General features: G+C 36.9%; 1 protein-coding gene across 16 annotated transcripts in view; it reads left to right on the forward strand.

Moving 5' to 3' along the window:
* SKAP2 (src kinase associated phosphoprotein 2) overlaps positions 1–21,264 on the forward strand; it is a 432,987-nt gene that overhangs the window by 208,856 nt on the left and 202,867 nt on the right. For 8 of the 16 annotated variants that reach the window (XM_054237143.2, XM_078342519.1, XM_078342518.1 and 5 more), the window contains exons 1-3: positions 9,029–9,255; positions 18,255–18,360; positions 18,992–19,017. In XM_054237143.2, coding sequence (XP_054093118.1) covers positions 9,189–9,255; positions 18,255–18,360; positions 18,992–19,017 — 199 coding nt within the window. In that variant the 5' untranslated portion in view covers positions 9,029–9,188. Of the gene's footprint in view, positions 1–9,028; positions 9,256–18,254; positions 18,361–18,991; positions 19,018–21,264 lie in introns of those variants that run through there. The other 8 variants (XM_078342524.1, XM_078342522.1, XM_078342525.1 and 5 more) reach the window with 2 other exon arrangements.

A 21,264-nucleotide genomic window follows, 5' to 3' on the forward strand; every position in this document is an offset into this window, starting at 1 on the left:
AGTTGACTTTCTAATGGTTGAGTACTGAGAATCTTAGATAAAGGAAATCAATTCAGTTAAAGGGAGAAGAGGGCTGCTGCTTGGGCAGGGAACCAGGTAGCCTCTGAGAAGTCTGGAATAGGGTAGATAGTTCTCACCTAATTCCTAATTTGTAGAACCCTAAAGATGTACAGCATTATGTTAATTACTCAAATCTAGTTCATATTAAATTGCTTACTCTTAAATTAAAATGATTGACCAGGGCAGCAAAGTGCCTGAGTACAGTCGTATGCTACATAACGACATTGGCCAATGAGGGACCACGTATATGACAATGGTCCCATAAGATTATAATACTCTATTTTGACTGTACCTTTTCTATGTTTAGATACACAAATACTTACCATTGTGTTACAATTACCCATAGTATTCAGTACATTAATATGCCATTCAGGTTTATCGCCTATGAGCAATAGGCAATACCATCTAGCTAGATGTGTAGTAGGCTATAGATCTAGATTTGTGTACATATGCTCTATGATGACATAGACATATACAATGACAAAATCACATAATGATACATTTTTCAGAGTTTATGTTGTTAAGTGAGGCATGACTGTGTGTTTGCATGCAAATGAGATGGAGAGCAAATCTTGCTAACTTAGTAAATTATACTAATAAGATTAATAATAATTATGACCTAAAAACTCAAATTGTGAACTGCATCTATCAGTACCTTTGGTTCTGGTGGGTTCTATGTCACATCTTTTCAGGGTAAATGACTTCATATGAATTTCAGTGACAATATTTTTTCTCGTTGACTGCCACGCAATGATAAACTTCTACCAACTATCCGTGGAAGATTCAAATGAAGAGAAGGATAATAACTTAGAAAATGAAAACAAATCTTTATTTCTAAAAATTATTAAAAGAGTCCTTACAAGATAACCTGAGAGCCAATAGATTTTACACTTTTTTAGATGGATTAGGCTGCAATATAAATGCAATTTCAATTGCTTAATTTATTTTATTTTTGAGAGAGTTTTACTTTGTCGCCCAGGCTGGAGTGCAGTAGCATGATCTTGGCTCACTGCAACCTCCACCTTCCAGATTCAAGCAATTCTTCTGTCTCAGACTCCCGAGTGTCTGGGACTACAGCTACATGCCACCATGCCCGGCTAATTTTTATATTTTTAATAGAGACTGTGTTTCACTATATTGGTCAGGCTGGTCTTGAACTCATCCTCAGGTAATCCACCTGCCTTGGCCTCCCAAAGTGCTGGCATTACAGGCGTTAGCCACTGTGCCCAGCCCAATTGCTTCATTTATTTTATCCACATTTTACTTATGATAGTACAAGTGCATGATTGGTGACTGTCAACCTAAATTTCCTAGATTCCCCTTTTCTGCATGTTTCTGGTCAGGCTAGGCCACAAAATATATTCTTGTGTGAGATTTGGAGAGCAGAAATGAAGCAGCACTCATTTTATAATTCACATGTATTGTTGCTTACTGGTTGGCTCACTTCATTGCTTCATTTTCTGTTGGATTCTCTTTCTGCTTCTCTGACTCTTGAGTCAAGTGTGTGCCTTTAGCTCTGTAATGAGGGATTCTGGCTTCTGAAGGACATCCCTGCCATCAAGTGAGAGCTAACTTGTATTTCAGGTTGTGCTCATGAACTATGGCTTATACTTCCGGTTACCAGCTTGTCATGAAGTTCCTCCATGTTCCCTTTCCGAGTCCCTGCTCTGTGGACTTTGAGCTCCAGCCTGAGATGCAAAGATAACTGCCTATATAAAGAGACAGTTTAACCAGCTTTTGTACTTGGGTAGGGTTTAATCTCTGCAACAAATTGCCATATATATCTCTTTCTATCTCTAACTTCATTCTAGTAGTTCTGATTTTCTTCTTGACTGATAGAGAATTGGGACAGTGACAGTACAAAATGACAACAGATCTTTTTAACCCCACTCAATTGTATTGACAGGAAGCAGGTTGAGAAAATTACACAACCATTCATGGAAAAAGATGGATGGCTCAGAGGGAAGAACCAAGAGCCAAAGAAAAGTTATTTCCACGTGAGAACAGAATTGTGTCCTAATCAAATAACTTACCAGATTTTCCTGATTGGGCTTCAGAATTGCTTTGAACCAGTGATCTTTGTATACTTTCTATTCTAGTTTGAGATATCTGTACTCAAAGAACTGTATTTAAGGAATTAAACCAGAAGAGAATCATTCATACCTGAGTTTTATTTAAATGATGAGATTCTGGACTTTGAGCCTATGTGATAATAGGATGAGACTTTACAAGTGGTTTTGTGGGGGTGGGATGAGTGTGTTTTGCATGTGGGAGGGATGTGAATATTGGGGGTCAGAGGGACGACTGCGATAGCCAGCTTCCAATGTGGCCACCAATGATCTCTGCCTCCTGGTACCTACAGCCTGTGTAGTCCCTTCCACCTTTCCAGCAGGCTTGGTCTGAGTGACCAATTAAATATGGCAGCAGTAAAGTGATGTCACTTTTGAGATTAAGTCATAAAGACATTGCAGCTTCTGTCTTGGTTGCTCTGTCTTGTCGATTACTTGCTTTGGGGAAGCCAGTTGTCATATCATGAGGATACTCATGCAGCCTTGTGGAGAAGTCCATGTTGTGAACAAGTGAGGCCTTTTTCTAACAAAGAGGAATGGAGGACTCTGGTCAACAGTCCTGTAGATGAGCCATCATCAAAGCAGATTTTCTAGCCGTGGTCAAGTGTTTAGGTGACTGGAGTTCTTATGAGAGACTTGGAGCCAGAATCATCTAGCTAAGCTGCTCATGGATTCCCAAACACCAGAAACTGTGAGAAACAGTTTGTTTTAATCTGCTTAATTTTGTTATGCAGCAAGAGATAGCTAATATAATGCCTAAGTATAGATGTAATATTTCTTCCACATGCCTATGAAAGCCAAATAAAAATGAAGAGAGGGAGAGAAAAGTAAATTGTGTTTTGGTCTCCTTTCTGTTTTTCCTCAGTGCTCATTTAGCTTCTCTTAAACCTAGGCCTGTGGGAAAACACTTATTCAGTGCCCCAAGCTAATTTTGAAGAACATAAGGAAAGCAGTTAAATACAGTTATAGGGATATATACATATGTCTTTGAACTAGAGGATCTACTTTTGGGAAGATAAATCATAAGATTTTATCAGAGTCTAGTCTCTCCCTTGCAGAATGGTAGGGAGGCCACTGCCTCTCTTAGGTTGAGTTTTAAAGTTCAATTTATTATTCTTTTATTTTAACCTTATATGACTAGTTTAAAGAATGTAAAGTATAATTTGATTTACTTCTTGTTTTTTGTTATGGAAACAAGAGACATAAGAATGTATTTCTCCTAACTTCTCTTTATTACACTTCCTGTCTTATAATCAATTTCAATAACTTTAACAATAAACAGTAAAAATGATAGAGTATACAAAGCACTGCCCAAGTGAATCCATCATGGACCTGTGTCTGAGAATGGCTTCTTAAATAGGGGAAATATGTTTCACACAAAAAGTCCATTTTCTGTTATTGCCTTTTTTATTTGGACTATGAGATGCTATATATTTTAAGGTAATCTTAATAGTTTCCTGTCGCTCACTAACAAGAATGGCTTGTCATAATGAGCAGTGTAGACACTGTCCATTTGATCCACTCCAAAAAGCTGTCTATTTGATACAAAAGCAAATCACCTCAATTCCTTAGTGGAATGAGTGGAGTATAAATAAATAAATGAGACACAGGAATTAAAAAAAAAAGGTTCAGTTCTATCAGAAGGAAACAAAGGATTGGGACGTTTTGAGGCCTGGTTTAATAAAAAATGTGACAAGACAAAGAATTATATGTGATAACTGTAAAGGGAGGAAGAATCCTCCCTAACATAAAATGTCCATGAAATAGTTGTTTTCTTCTTTAGGAGGGAAGATAATTTTGTAGCTTAAGAAAAACAGTTTTCAATTCTTTGAAGTTGGAAGACTTATACTATAAAATGACTATTTATTTACTATTACCGCCACCAAAAACAATTCTAATTTTCAGTGCTCGTTCTATAATTCATCACATTTTAAAATCTGGGTAGAAATTTCAGATTCCATTTTGGGGAATGGGTTTGTTTGTGAGGGTGTCTTTTTTGTTGTTATTTTTGCATATTTTACTTCAATCATAAAGTTTTTGTCTTTGTTTTGAGAGGCAAGATATATACTCTAAAATGCTCTATTTTTTCCTTTTATAATTAGTTCACTTTTATCTCAGAGAATTACACAAAAATGTCATACTGAATTTGACTTTCTAATTTTTTATTAGACTGTCTGAAGTGTTTTTGATGAAATATTAATAAAGTTGTTATTCTGTGTTAGGTTTAGGATTCCAGCTGAGGATGAAAGATAAGTTATAACAAATTTTGTGCCCTGTAGGAACTGAGAAGTATCAAAGTGATTCTCAAAATGAAATTTTATGATGTCTTGCATTCACCTATGAGGATTTTTGTTGTTGTTGGTTTTTTGGGTTTTTTTTTTTTTTCAGAGGTGGAGTCTCACTCTGTTGCCCAGGGGGGAGTGCAGTGGCACGATCTTGGCTCACTACAACCTCCACCTCCTGAGTTCTAGCAATTCTCCTGCCTCAGCTTCCCGAGTAGCTGGGACTACAGGCGCATGCCAACATGCCAGGCTAATTTTTTGTGTTTTAGTAGAGACGGGGTTTCACCATGTTGCTGAGGCTGGTCTTGAACTCCTGAGCTCAGGCAATCCACCTGCATTGACCTCCCAAAGTGCTGGGATTACAGGTGTGAGCCACCATGCCCAGCCAAGGATTGTTTAACATGCAGATTCTCAGGTCCCACCATAAAAAGACTGACTCAGAATCTCTGGGGACGGGACTTGAAAATTCACAATATAATAGGTTCTCTCTACAATTTTAATGCAAACTAAAGCTGGTTGATCTAGTGAAGGTTGGAGGGTTGAGGAATAAACAATTTACAATGTTTAAAATATAATAGTAACTTCTAGGAAAGAGCCACTAACTACCAAGGGAAATCTAAGTGAAGGCTTAATTCAGAAGCTGACATTTGCATGGTTTTGAAAATGTTGTGCCTAGCCAAGCAGAGATGGAGGGTTTGGTGGAGGGCATCTCAATGACTCATGTTGTCCATGGTATTTCTACTAAGAGAAATACACAGTGGATACTCACTAAATGCTTTGCGTAGTCAGTGTCTGTCTGAAGCCTTCCTCCATCAGCCTCTATTCTGTGTTCTTCAGGGATTTCAGTGACTTCATTTTCCTTGATGGTTCCACACCAAGTTTTGAGGGATTTTAATGGTTAACAGGTACTTGAATGTAATAAATCTGTATATATATATATATATATATATACACACACACACATACACACACATATATTTAATACATGAGTACACACACACACAAACAGGCATACCTCACAGATTTGCAGGTTAGGTTCTAAACCAACCCAGTAAAGCAACTATTGCAATACAGTGAGTCACACAAATATTTTGGTTTCCCAGTGCATAAAAGCATTATGTTTACTGTAGTTTATTAAGTATGCAGTAGCATTATGTCTGGAAAAATAACTAACATACCGTACTTAAAAATACTTTATTGCTGCTGGGCATGTCAGTACATTCCTGTAGTCCCAGCTACTCAGGAGGCTGAGGTGGGAGGATCCCTTGAACCCAGGAGTTCCAGGCCAGCCTGGGCGATATAGGGAGACTTCCATCTCTAAAAAACCCCCAAAACTTTATTGCTAAAAAATGATATAATGCTCATCTGAGTCTTCAGCATGTGATCTTTTTTTCTGATGGATGGTCTTGCTTCAATGTGAATGGCTGTTGAGTGATTAGGGTGGTGATTGCTGAAAGCTGGGATGGCTGTGGCAATTTCTTAAAACAAGAATGAAATTTGCTGCCTTGATAGACTCTTATTTTCATGAAAGATTTATGTTGCTTGCTAGCATTTTACCCACAGTAGAACTTCTTTCAATACTGGAGTCAATCCTCTCCAACCACTGCTTTATCAACTAAGTTTATGTGGTATTCTAAATCCTTTCTTATTATTTCATCAGTATTCACAGTATCTTCACTAGGAGTAGATTTCATCCCAAGAAACTACTTTCTTTGCTCGTTCATGAGAAGCAACTCCTCATGAGATTACAGCAGTTCAGTCACATCTGCAGGCTCCACTTCTAACTGTAGTTCTTGTGCTATTTTGACCATGTCTGTAGTGACCTCCTCGACTGGTCTTGAACTCCTCAAAGTCATCCCTGAGGGTTGGAATCAACTTCTTCCAAACTCCTGTTAATGTTGACATTTCCACCTCTTCCCATGAATCTGAATATCCTTAATTGCATCTAGAATGGTGAATCTTTTTCAGAAGGTTTTCAATTTACTTTGCCCAGATATATTAGAGAAATGGCTATCTATGGCAGCGATAGCCCTATAGTTTGTTTTTTTTAAGATAGGGTCTCATTTGTGGCCCAAGCTAGAGTTCACTGGCATAGTCATAGCCCACTGTAATCTTCAACTCTTTGGCCCAAGGGATCCTTACATCTCACCTTCCTGAGTAGCTACGACTACAGGCACACAGCACCATACCTGGCTAATTATTCTAATTTTTGTAGAGATGTGGTGCCACTATGTTGCCCAGGCTGATCTTGAACTCCTGGGCTCAAGTGATCCTCCTGCCTCAGCCTCCTAAAGTGCTGGGATTACAGGTGTGACCCGTCATAGCTAGCCATGAAATGTATTTTTAAAATAAGACTTGAAAATTGAAACTACTCCTTGATCCATGGGCAGCAGAATGGATGCTGTATTAGCAGGCATGAAAACAACATTAATTTTCTTGTACATCTCCACCAGAGCCTTTGGGTGACCAGGTGCATTGTCAATAAGCAGTAATATTTTGAAAAGAATCTTGTTTTCTGAGCAGTGGGTCTCAACAGTGGGCTTAAAATATTTAGTAAATCATTCTATAAACAGATGTACTGTCATCCAGGCTTTGTTGCTCCATTTATAAAGCACAGGCAGAGTAGATTTATCATAATCTTTAAGGGCCCTCGGATGTTCAGAAGGGTAAATGAGCACTGGCTTCAACTTAAAGTCAGCAGCTGAAATAGTTCCTAACAAGAGATTCAGCATGTCCTTTGCAGCTTTGAAGCCAGGCATTGACTTCTACTCTTGAGCTGTAAAAGTCCTAGATGGCATTGTTTTCCAATAGTATTGTTTCATCTGCACTGAAACTCTAACCACCTTCATCAATTATTTTAGCTAGATCTTTTGGATAACCTGCTGCAGCTTCTTATCAGCATTTGTTGCTTCACCTTACACTTTTATATTCTCCCTTTTTAGACAGAGTCTTGCTCCATTGCCAGGCTGGAGTGCAGTGGCACAATCTTGGCTCACTGCAATCTCTGCCTCCCAGGTTTCTCAGCCTCCTGAGTACCAGGACTACAGGTGCACACCACCATGCCCAGCTAATTTTTTGTATTTTAGTAGAGATGGAGTTTCACCATGTTGGCCAGGATGGTCTTGATCTCCTGACCTCATGATCTGCCCATCTCAGTCTCCCAAAGACACATTTATGTTCTGGTCAACACCTTGTTGACCAGGATGGTCTTGATCTCTTGACCTCGTGATCCACCCACCTCGGCCTCCCAAAGTGCTGGGATTATAGGCGTGAGCCACCGCGGTTGGCCCCATTTCTAGCTTTTGATTTAAAGTGAGAGATGTGATTCTTTTACTTGAACCCTTAGAGGCCATTATAGAGTTATTAATTGGCCTAATGTCAACATTGTTGTGTCTCAAGAAATGGGGAGGCCCGAGAGAGAGAGATATGGAGGAAGGTATGGTTGGTAGAGCAGTCAGAACACACACATTTATGGATTATGGTCGTTGTCTTATATGGGTGCTGTTTGTGATGCCCCAAAGTAATTATAATAGTAACTTCAAAGAGCACCATGGAAAAAATTTGAAATATTGTGAGAATCACCAAAATGTGACATAGACATGAAGTGAGCAGATGCTGTTGGAAAATGGCGCCCATAGATTTGCTTGATGCAGGGTTGCCACAAACCTTCAATTTGTTAAAAAATGCAGTATCTGGGAAGCACAAAATGTATGCCTGTTAAAGGTTTTAAATAAGCCATTTTTTTTAAAGAGAAAACTTTCAAGAAGCTTTACAGACAGCAGACAATAGGTATTTGTTGACTAAATGGTCAAGTTGGAGTGAGCAGATTTTATAATTTTATTGTACTAATCACCACCAGCAATTTTATTTTTGATGCTTGTAGATGGACAGTGGTGCCTATGTCTATTTGGCCTTCAGTTTTGTTTTGTTTGCATTTTCCTGCCAAAGGCAGTGCTTAGAACTTCCCGTCTTCCTTGTAGTGGGGGAAATCTGTCACCCCAAGATTATGAATTAGGTAGAAAAGTAATGTAAGAGCCAATCACAAGGCACGCTCCAGAGCGGATCCAGACTGGCGTCTATGGGAGGACTGGCGGAAGATGAGACTTCGTTACCTCCGTTCAATCGGACAAAGAAAGCCATAATAGTTAAGGGGAACAGAAAATTCCTTGTGGGTTAAACTGCGGTGGCACTGACTGTTACACAGAAGGCATAATCGGAAAACTTCTATATAATCTGTATCACGGATACATTATTTTCTGGAATCCTGGAGAAACAATCAGCAGTCGTGGTGCCACCAGTACCAAAAATGGCTGTAAAGCGCTTCGGACGCTGGATCAGGTGGCGCAGCCTCAGTCCGCCCCCTTCCCATCAGTGGCTCCACCTCCTCCTTCCCTTGGGCAGGAGGTGGGCGTGGGGCCTGGTGGGCGTGGCGGACGTGAGGGCGTGGTGGGCGTGGCTTGCCCAGAGGCTCTTTCTTCTGAGGCCGGGAAAACTGAGGGATACACATGCGCAGTTGGATGCCTCAGGCGCTTCGTGCCGCTTCCCAAGCATCTCCCCGCCCCGACCTCTGGGCGGGGCTGGGCCAAGAGTCCAGCTGCTGTTCGCCGGAGATTCAGTGACTTCCTTGTTGTGAGCCCTGGCCCGGCAGTGTCCCGACTCATAGCCCCGCTGTTCTTATTCGGGCCGCTAGCCTGAATCTAGGTCGCAGCCGCAACCCCACCCTGTCGGTCACCTTTTCAGCGCAGTTCTTTTCCCCGCAAGCCCTGCGCTCCCTAACATGCCCAACCCCAGCAGCACCTCCTCTCCTTACCCCCTCCCTGAGGAAATTAGGAACCTGTTGGCAGGTAAAGAGCGGGAAGGTGGCGGTAATGCTGTTGGGGTGGGGGCGAGGGAACGGCGAGCCGGTGGGGATAGAAGCACTCAGAGCCTTTACGCTCCCTCCCCGCGCTCCCCACGTCTTCTGGCCAGTGGGGTCGGCACATGGAGGAGAGAAGAGGGGCTGTTTCCTCTTAGAGAGTGGGCGTGTGTGTTGAAATTTGGTGCGGGGATGGTGGCGAAGCCTTTTTCGATGATCTCCACAAATGGGATCAGGACGTTTCAATGTGCATTGTGAAGACGCTGTGTGTGTGTGTCTGTGTGTGTGACAGGAGGGGGCGGGGGAAGAAGAGTGGAAGAGGGAGAGAGAATGATCATGATAATGAATGCTGTGTGAGCAGGCAGAAGGGAGCAGAAGTCAAAGAAGTAGTTCTTGGGTGGTCTGGCCAATGGAGGTAGAGGATGTAGAGATGCAAAGAGATGTCAGAGCCACAGGTGTTAGCGGTTATGCGGTGAAAGGGTTTGTCATTTCTAAAACTCCCATTTTTCTTAAACATTCAGCTCAGATTTAAGACTTTTGCAGAAGGTCTGATTCTCAAATGGCCACTTGTCCTCGGCCTCAGTAATATATTAAAGCAAAAAAGGAAGGATATGTTAAAGTTGTACTTCCTGTGTCACACGATGAAAGTACTTCATCTTTGCACTCTTATCTTCCCCTTTTCAGTTTTACATTACCATTTATAGGAACTCATTTTAGGAGCTAAAAACGTGGTTCTTCAGTAGCATTATGAATCCACTACTAGTTCATTAATATACTGGACATGGAGGTGTGTATGTTCACTAAGAACCAATAAAAATTGTTATTTCTGTACAAGGTAGAAAATATATCTTTTTGAGGTAGCACAAATCTTGCCTATCTTAATGTTCAGGAATTTTAACCATTTATTTTGTCTAGTGTACATCAAAATTCTGGAAATTGAATGTTGATTTTTACTTTAGTTTTAGTTGTCTCTAAAATATTTATCTTTCAATATTGTTCATGAATAGCTAGACTACAGATTGCTTATTCTAACTCTGTCTAAAAGCAATGTCATCTAATATGTGACATTTGAAATAGTAAGTTACTCCTGCAGCAACATGAGTCCAAATCTCCCAATACGCTGTTATACAATTTTGGTGCTTGGCATCATTAATATGGCAGGGAAAATAAAACTAAGTTGTATTAATGTAGACTTATGTTTGTATGATTATGGTACAGTATATTGAATGAATTTGTGGTGGGATAGTCTTTCAGTCTAAGAAATGCTTATTGTCATTAAAGGGTACCACTAAAGGAAATAAAAAAGTCTAAAGACTGACTTCAGTCAGCTTTATTACATCACATGACCACTGATTTTGTTTTACTACAGTTAACATTTTTTGTTGTTACAATGCTGGAATTGTTTGTTTAGAATAATATTGTAATAACCAGTTCAGAAAAGTGTTTATCATTATTCCAAAAATAGACAAAACCATTTTCAGGATATTCTATGTCTGTATTTTTGAATTTAAGAAATAACATATAGACCTCTAGGTGCATGTTTTAAAGCTTGGCAGCTCGCATAGTACAGTTTGTTATTTGAATCTGTAATCGTCCATCACAGATAATATGATATGTAGGTCGTGAGACTCTTTATTCTCTGATCCCCATAGATCACAAGTGTTTCATGTGGCCCTTATTTGTGTAGTTTAACTAAAAACTCAAAATTACATTTTTAATTTATCTACCACTGCTAACTTCCGATATGTTTCTGCCATCTCTCTTTCCTCAGATAATATACTAGTATAATGTCTGAAATTATTTTAAAGTCATTTTATTGACATTTTCATTATTTTATATTAAAGCAAATCACATATTAAAACACACATGAAACATTTAAACACATATGAAATATTAAAACAAATATTAAAACTTTTGGAATTATAAATTTAGATTACACTTTATATTCAGAGGATATTTTCAAGAAGTATGGAAGTGAGTTGGGGCATATTTATATTTAAAGAATTTAACAAATCAGTGTTTTTCAGGTTTTAAAAAAACTTATTTGGAGAGTTGTTAACATTTTATGTTTGACTGTAATTTAAATCTTTTTCTGAGTTAGAGAAGGCTTCAAGAATAGATGCTGTCAGCAATTATTTCACATATTGCATCTAAAAATATTGTTGGCATTGTGCAGGATTCTTTTCATAATTCAAGTGTATTGGGTAATAGTATATGAGTAGATTTAGAGTAACTAAAATTATAGAAGTATTTATATTGGTTTGAATATTAGAGATACTGCTGGCTTATTTAGTATATTTCTTTGAAACTAAGGAGATACTGGTAGTGTTGGTTGTAGTTAACAGTTGAGTGCTCTTGGAATGCATGGTACTATGCTAGAATACAGGGTAGAAAGATGAGGAACTAAGCTTGTCAGGAGTTTTAAATCCTTTGTTTTTAGAGAAACGAATAGAAAATCCAAAGATAATGACTGTTAAAATAAAGTTGCTTAGATGTATCTATTTCTGTTCCACCTGCCTATTATCTAAATCATTATATGTCATATGTGTTGTTTGAAATTTCACCTGCTTAAAAGGGATAAGTACTAAAGTGTATTGTTATTTATTATTTTTCTTTCTCTTTATTTTTCTGTCTGATTATGGCAGTCTAGGCTATACTTTCAACTTTTGTTCCCTCTCCCTTCTTCTTTCCCCTATAAAAAAATTCCATGGAAATGTCAAAAAAAAAAAAAAGAGGTCATTATTCTTAACTCATATATAATGATACCTTTGAAAAAGTGGCTATCTAGTTTGATTTTTAGTTAAATTTTTTGTGGAGTTAGTATATTAAGTCTTGAAGACCTATGCTTTTTATAAAATGCTGATTATTCTTTTGGTTATATGAATAGAAAAGGACTTACAGAATTTCGTTGTTAAAAGCAAATTTTGAGCTGCCATTGGCTTTACAGGCAACTTTTGATTTGTTTTTTTTTTTTTTTCTTTTCTATAGCAATGGTAGAACAGGTTTAGCCTGGATAACCGAAATCAAAGGACGATCCCAAATCTTGTCCATTTAATGTTCTCTCACATCTAAATATTTTGACTAGGACTAGCAGCAAGAATAATCTTGATTTATGTGAGTTTTTTTTTTTTTCTCTAGGCAGGCAAGAAAGTGAGAGGAACTAGAACCACTTCCCTCCAGCCTCCTTCATTTGTTTAATCATCCTTTAAATAATGCTTTGTTAGTGGCTTACAGCCAGATATTCTCATTCATCCTCATTCATTTGTTTTAGGACAACAAATTTTAAAAGGAAAGCTGTACGAAGTTGTTATTTTCTGTTCACTAAATTAGAAAATGGAACCATTGTTAAAAGAAAATAGTGATTGTCAGTGCTCTGAAAAATCAAACCAAACCAAACAAACAATAAATAAAGTGGTTATATAGTTTCTGCAAAGTGATCTTGAGATTTTGTTTACATGGCAATCTTGATTAGAAATATCACATTTTCCTTATTGGGAATTTTCAGGACATTAAAAATTTTTTTTTCACACATTACGTACGAAGATAATCAATATATTTAGGGGACATTGATTATCTTTACACATTGATTATAATATGTGCATTTTTTTCCACACAATATTGTTAAGGGTGTATGATCAGTCTCCTGGAGAGTTCCTGTAGGGGCACTGGGTAAAGAATGCAATTTATTTGAAATAGAGGCAGAATTTTTTCAATGCTGAATATAGTATGGTTTGATTTTCACCTTTCCAAGGTTCTATTTATAATTTGGTCAACATTTTGATTTTATTTTTCCTGTGATAATTATTTATGGTGTATCTACTGTCCCATAACTTCCTTCTGGGACATTGGCTGAATATGTAAAGGGAAGAGTGCCACCTACTGAGTCACCAATAGTCACCTACCTCTTTAGCACCTGGATTTTCCTACAGAGCAAGAACAAGCTTGCCCCATTTTGGCAGCAATCACTAAAGAGCATAAAGTTGATATGAGAACATTTAATCTCAAAATGAAATCTATTGTACCTCCAAGATATTCTTTTCTGGAAATAGGAATATATGTAAATTAAGGGACTAGAGGTTTATAGAGATTTTTTTGTATGGGTTAAATAATATAGATGAATTAAGATGTGGTGTTAGGAAAACTATTTGCCTATTTTAAGTATATAATGTCCTACTTTTTCTTGGAAGGAGATCTTTTGGCATGGTGGTCCATTGAAAGTATTTTTATCTTAGATTACTGATAAGGCTCTTGATATCATGCACAGTTTTTATAGCTACCCGGTCCAAATTATCATTAGTTTTCTTTAAAAAGAGGAATCCAAACATATTTTTAAAAAACAGCATTATATGAAAAATTTGCAAATGAGCTTATTGCTCCTGTTACCAGCATTAAGTATTACTAGAAAGAAGGTAGAAACAACAGAGTAGAAAAAGCTGCTAGTGATTTGAAATACTGTTTAGTTGTCTCTCATAAATTTCAGATTAAGTGTCATATATGGGTGATAAAAGTGGCATAGGCTAGACTTTATATACTCATTATTCACTTAGTTTGTCTTTTTCAATTAAAGCTTACTCTATCTTTTTCATTCCACTGGGTTTACATTTCTTTTTCAATCACATTCTGAACACATTACAATAGATGCTGCCTAAAAGCGAATATATTTTAAGTTTCAGACTAATGTGTTATTATTCGCTGTGGCTTCTTTGAAAATGTGTGATAAAAAGATTTTGATAATTGTAAGGTGCTATTTATCAAGAGTCATCTTTTAGAGGTTGAAAGATGTTCAGCCCTACCTTTAAACAGCCCAGCTCTCTATAAAAATAAATCATCTAGCCTCTCAAAGTCAATTTTGGAAATTTTGTTCAGTGATTGGATTGTAAGACTCTGGTATGTTTTACCCATTGTACTATGAGAGCTCTTATGCCTGTTTATGTCTCCTTTTCCATGTTTGAAAAATCCATGGTTCATCTGTAACCTATAAAAGTGCTAGGTAAGCAGGAAAGGACATCAGTTAGAACAATCAATAACTTTTCAATTAGCCATTTTCCAACTTTGGGTATTTGGCTCCATTGATTTGCATGTGCCAGTTTAATTGATTTTTGTATTTTTACCAGTAGCTGTTTGGTCAGAACCATACCTTGCTTTAACAGAGAAGAGCATGTCTTTTTTTTTTTTTTTTTCCTGACGGCAGCTTACATTCTAGGCTAGGATCCCTATCATATCAAGTTTGGTGGCAGCACATCTTAATGAATGCAAAGAGAAATCTGGCCCAATTCACAAATGTTGAGAGAGATGTGGAATTAAGTTAGTAAGGCCATTGGGGGTGCTGTGTGATTGGTTTTACATTTATTGATCTGGGGCTGAGATGGTGGTAGTTCAGTCCAATTCTTGCTCCCTCTCCCATACAATTCAGGCCATCACAGAAGCTGAGTGTGTGTATATGCATGTGCAAGGAGGTATTGGATGGTTGGAGGACTAGGCAGGAAGAGGAGATTTTACCTTTGTGACTTGTTTTTAACCTCCAGCCTGCCAGCCATATTCTAGGCTGTTTGATAGTGACTTGGTGTAAATGTTTGCCTCTTACGGGTCTCCATGGCTATGGAGAGATTTCTAACTTAAACTGCTTAAGATTGCTGAGCCAGAATATGTCATCTTTTAATTTTGTTTTCAGACCTTAACGTTTATTGACAGAACAGATGTAAATCTGATCTTTTCAGAGGCCTTCTCCCCCAGAGACTTAGAAATGTACCAGGAGATAAGGTTTACCCTTGACAGTGTTAAGGTGTAATGTGAGCTAAAATCCCATCACGTTTACTTTCACCGGGATAACTTTTTCCTGCTGATGACGTGGGCAGGGGTGGAGGCTGATGGAGATGGGGGCAGTTCTGGGGTTAGATGGAAGCAGTGCAGACCCTGCTGCAATCTATGTGGCTGCTGGCTCAGAGGCAGAGAAAGAGGTAGGTGGGGGTAGTGAGACCTGGTAGTTAGACCCTTTACCTGAGTGCAGAGTGGGCCTCCCACGCTTCTCCAGTGGCCAGTATGCGTGAGAGTGAATTGAGCTCCTCCCTCCAAGGAAGAATTTCTAAAAACCGGGCTAAGAGTTGAGCAAGCTTTTCTGGTAATCAGATTACTGCGTTTTCCTGAATTACAGACAGTAGGGAATGGTAAAATCTACATAATCTACACGATCCCCACAGGAAGGTAGAAGAGGGCTAACGTGCTTGCTAGTTTACTGTGCTTGCTAGTTTACCATTTGCAGGGCTATTAAAAGCACAATAAAAAGCTTCCAACCAGCCAGAGGAGCACTTGATTCGCCCAAGACCGTATTGCTCGCTTTTGAAATATTACCCGGGCTCTGAGCTACAAAGCCACAGATCCCCAGCCCCATTTGTCTGGCGAGGGCGCTGCCCCAGACCCGGCTCTCCCTGCTCGCAGTTCAGCCTGAGAGGAACCCAGGGGTTTAACACTCGAGGGTCGAACTGGAGCATCTCACAGCCCTACAACTTCTTTGCGTCGCTTGGTCTGTCTTTGCGTTGTGGGAACAGGATCGGTGTGTTTCTCAGGCACCAGCCGAAGGCCACCGGTACGTTCAGGAGTCTCATGTGCCTGGAAGAGGCTGGTTTCGTTCGATTCGAAAAGAAACGGGTAAAGTGTAAATTTTAAGAAGTAATCTAGATTTCAAAAGCTTAAAAACTAACCAAGTCAGTAGACAATCAACAAACAAATTATTTCGGGAGCCGCTTCCAGTTTAAAGTTTATTATTATTTTTTGAGCAAAGCAGTTTCTACTCTCTTCACATCACCTTTGAGAAATAATCACGAAAAAGTCATTGTTTATTAAATAATTGTAGATATCTTAAACCTTTTCTGGGAAAAGCTTAGGAATAAGTATGTTAAAAAAAAGCCTACTCAAAAAAAAAAAAAAAAAAATAGACTTTTGCCCATACCCAATCTCTGAATTTCTGCCATCCTTCAAAAATACTGATTCTTCCTACAGCCCCACACTCTTTCAACAAATACTTTGTCATAAAACAGTAACATAGATCGGTATTTTAAAAACATTTTTGAGGGCGTTAGAGAACACTATGTAGAGTATTGCAGCCTTTTTTTTCCACTGAGTTTTTATAAAACTGAAATGACCTTTTAAAGAAAAAAACTCTTTGGGCAATTTGTTATTACATCCAGAGATAGAAAATAGATTCTGTTTGTTTAAACTTGGAGAAAATGTAAAATAGGCAATTAAATACTCATGGAAGGCAAACATTGAGTGAAAGTAATATTAAGCAGACTATTCCCCAGTCCTTGTGCCAGTGATTCTCCTTATTGAAGGAGAATCAGCAGTAGGGATGTTGCTTCTTTTATTATTCCACTTTCTTGCAAAAGTTACTGTAATGATCTCAGGGGAGCCAGTGATCTTTTCTATTTCAGCTAATGTCTACATGTTCAAAGGTTGCTTGCTCTTCTGGGTACAAAATTTAAAGCGTTTAGAACAGCATCCTTCTTCATAAGTTTCATTATTCTGAACTCACTTTAGAAGTCTGTGTCTAATTTGCACTGGTACTAGATTAAGTCTCTATGTCCCCCTCTCCAAAATATAACTTAAGGAATGAGAAGCTGTGACATTTACTTTCATTTCGTTTTGATACTTAATTTTAACACATTAGTTGTTAATAGACTCAAACCATAAGCGATTTTTTAAAATTGTTACAGTATTCTTCATTCTTTCACTTGTCATATTGACTTAGTGAAAAATTACCCTTTCACATTTATTATGAATGTATAAAAGTTTAATCAGCTTTCCTCAATGGATCAAGATACTTTTGTAATCAAGAATTACAAACATTCTATCCCATACACTAGGTTTTAAATAGTTAATTGTAAGTACAGTGGTTTATTTTACTATATTGAATTACTTAAATGTAATATTATTTTATTTTGATGCCATACAAAGTAGTTAAGGAAAAAGAAAGTAAAACATATATCCCTTCCATTATGAGGTATCAATGATTTATAGCCATTCCTACTTAAACATTTTAAATGATATCCTCCATATTAGATATTTCAGAATGAGCTGTGAAATTCTGAAAAGAAAATTAAAATTGCACAGTGTTTCATGAATAATAAGAATGAAACTATTATAAAAATTAAGCCTGTAAAGACTTGTTGGAATTTTACACTAGAGCAAACAAGACAATAGCATAATTTAGAATTGTACTAAAATTAAAAAAAAAAAGCTTGAGGGAATGTTATATGTAGCCATAGAAATCTTATTTCTTGGCTACTATATTTTTATATAGTGGAAGAATTTATGTTTGCACTTCTTTCTTAAGGCATATTTTAGGTGGTAATACCAAGACAAGAAACAAGAGCTCACAAAACTACATAGCTGGTTATCTTTTTTATTTGAGAGTAGTCAGAATGAATGGATAGGTAGGAAGGAGGAGGGCTTGATTTGGGAATCTTGGCTAGAAAAGTGGATTTACTTTTGTCTTTGAAGAATTACACGTTGGCTATACCTGCACATTGATTATACTAGGGAAAACAGACCCTTGCCAGAGACATTAGCTTATATTGACATACTATTATGAATGACTTGTTCATACAGGAACTTACAAAATACTAGAAAATGATAGTAACACATGCATAAAATCTTGGTGCTTGCTTTTATATAAGAGAGTTAAAAGGGACACCATAGTTTATTAAAACTTGTATGTTTCTTCCTGGTTTAATGATGCCAAACATCCAAATAGTATTTGCTGTGCTAGGCATACGTGGAACATACAAATTTTATTAGCTAAGTGGTGAACAGGTTTGTTCAAGTTAGTATTTGAAACATACTTCAACAGTTATGTTTTTGAATGATAAATAACTGTAACAAATTATATAGATATTAACACTTAGGTGTAGAAACAATCATTGTCCTGTTTATCTTCACAAAAATCTTTATTTCTTACAATTTGTATCCTGTTTCTTATATTGCACTGTTTAGATGTTGAATCATTTGTAGCAGACACTCTGAAAGGAGAAAATTTATCCAAGAAAGCAAAGGAAAAGAGAGAATCCCTTATTAAGAAGATAAAAGATGTTAATTCTATGTAAGTCACTTACCTTTTGTTACTGATTTCTTACATAGAAGCAATTTTAATAACCCTAACATTTTAATAAAAATGGATTATTATGGAATTAAAATTTTTATGTTCTAATTTAATTGGTATTAAGTATTTTTAAAGGGCAAAAAATATATATTTCCAACTATATAGTTTTTAAACATAGATATACTTATCATAATACCCTTTGATTATGTATTTTTCTGAGCACTCTAGCAGAATTCAACTGTTTATTTTGATTTTCTGAGCATATATTTGATTTAAATGATAAGACAAAGGTAGATTGAGGATTTTAATATACAGAATATACCTCAGACACTGAAGAAAGAGAATCCTTTTAATTATTATGACTTTAAATGAATAAATGTAATATATTTACATGTACTAGGTATTAAAGATATATCCTCATTTTACTACTGTACTCAGATCTTTAAAAATTATTTTAAAAAAATTTTTAAGCATTTTGAAATTGTCATTTCAGGACAGGGATTAGTTTTTTCCAAACGTATGTTTAAATTATGTTTTTAATATAGATTTTAGATTTTAATTATTGTTACTGATTAGACCTTGTTTTGATATTTCAACCTCATTAAAAAATATGATGTTCTTTATTTTGCAGCTATCTTCAGGAATTTCAAGACAAAGGTAAGTTTTCATGTTTGGTAAACTTGTTTTTTTCCTCTGTGGAGATTTTCAGTAGGATAATCTAACACATACTGAAATTTGATAGTTGGAATCAAAATTTAGATTTCCGTAATGTAGACTTAGACCTTCAAGATGAGAGTGCTAGCTCCCCCTGCTGAGAAGAAAATTAAAAAATATATTCAGAATCTGCTCAGCAGTCTTCCGTTGCAGAGATCTTATGCATTTAACATTCTTAGGTTTTGTGTTTCTTAGAGTACGTTGTGGCAGACATTTTTTAGGAAAGGCAAAATGCTGCAATTACACACAGAATAACTTGGTGAAGCAGAGGTGAGATCCACTGCCATTCAATGCTGCAGGGATTATTTTATAGTAGTGGTGGGAGAAGGGCCTGTGGCTGAGGGCTTACAGGTAATGTTTTTGAAGGATGTTTTGAAAACAGTATAAATTTTTGTTTGAGAATATGAGTAAAATCTGTTTCAAGTAAAAGTTTTTAATTTTCTTGTGGTTCTTTTGATATGAATGCATAGGGGCCATTGACAGTTTTTAAAGAAAGGAAATCAGTTTCATTTTTTTTGAAATAGTGAGAATGCTGGTAACCTAATTGTCTCCCTTTAGATTTGAGAGACAGCTGCTTAGCAGACTGAAAACCAGATCAGGAAAGGTATAGGAAGTTCCTACTACTTTATATATTCAATTCTTTAAGGGAAACTGGGTGGGTCCTTTACTTCCCTGATACTTTTTTTTTTTTTTTGAGGCGGAGTTTCGCTCTTGTGACCCAGGCTGGAGTGCAATGGCGCAATCTCGGCTCACCGCAACCTCCACCTCCTGGGTTCAGGCAATTCTCCTGCCTCGGCCTCCCGAGTAGCTGGGATTACAGGCACGCGCCACCATGCCCAGCTAATTTTTTGTATTTTTTTTAGTAGAGACAGGGTCTCACCATGTTGACCAAGATGGTCTCGAGCTCTTGACCTCATGATCCACCCGCCTCGGCCTCCCTACTTCCCTGATACTTATTCATAGGATATGACGTATAGCTTGTGGATGCTGGTGTGCGGGTCACAATATGAGGTTAGTTAACTTCCACGGAGCTGGGTTCTTGGTTTGAGAAAGACACACAGTATGGCATCTTCTGACTGAAGCTAGCAAATCCCAGAGTAAATCATATTTGTGCCAACTGATAAGTGAGAAGGTGGTAACAATTTCAATAAACAAAATACTTAACCAGACAAACCTAAAATCAATCAAAAGGAAGTCACAGTTTATTTTCACATTAGATCATCAAGCTTGGTATAATTGAAGGGATTGAAAAGAGATATTTATTCATATTAAAATTTTTAACAGTTAAAGAAATGAGCAGGAAACTATTCCTTGCAAGTACTCACTTTTTTTTGTGCTCTACAAGAAATCCTAAACTGTGGGTTTAATTATGTTGGCATTTTGTTTAGATGAATGTAGAAATGAATGTATGCATTTTAATTATGATAACTTTTATTAATAGCATACTTTATGGAATAAGACTAGATACCAGATTCTGCCTCTTTTAAAAGGCCTATTATTTCCAGTGATTATTTATTGAACTTGCATTCTGCTTTGTAGCTTAATTATTTGTACATTTAAAAATTTTAAGCTAAAAAAGCATGATACAAAGTAATTGTGTAATTGCATATGGATCAGTAATAGTGTGGAAACTTCCCCTTTGGTATTTTGTTTTAGAATTTGTTCAGGTGTGTTAATATTAAAATTACATTACTGAGATACATTCTTTTTCTCTAAAGAGAATAGAAATTTATACAGTATTTGATTGAAACTGAAAAGTGAGCATAAAATAAGAGTTCAAGTAGCATAGAATTTAGAGATGGCTCATAATCATTTTCCTCTGAATAAGTCATTTGTAGTTCAATAACAGCTGTACCGAGTTAACTAATCATGAAGAGTACCTGTTCAAAAGTAAGCCTGTAGATGAATTAGATATATACCTTGGAGAAATATGAGCTCAGTACTTTTATGCCATTATAAACTCAAAGTATATTCAGCCTTGTTCTAAAAAGACTGTTCATGTACTTTGTTAGACATAGTAAAGGGTTCAGTCCTAATAGTTGTAAAGTAATTATTCAAGATACATTACATCTCTTTTTAAAAATAGGAATTTATTTTCAGATCACCACATTGAGTAAATTCAATTCTAAGTATGTTTTGGTGGTGTTGCCTTTTCTCCATCTTACATTTTCCCTTTGAGGTTTTGGATTA

This window comes from Callithrix jacchus, chromosome 11 (genome assembly GCF_049354715.1).
Source record: "Callithrix jacchus isolate 240 chromosome 11, calJac240_pri, whole genome shotgun sequence".
NCBI lineage: Eukaryota > Metazoa > Chordata > Mammalia > Primates > Cebidae > Callithrix > Callithrix jacchus.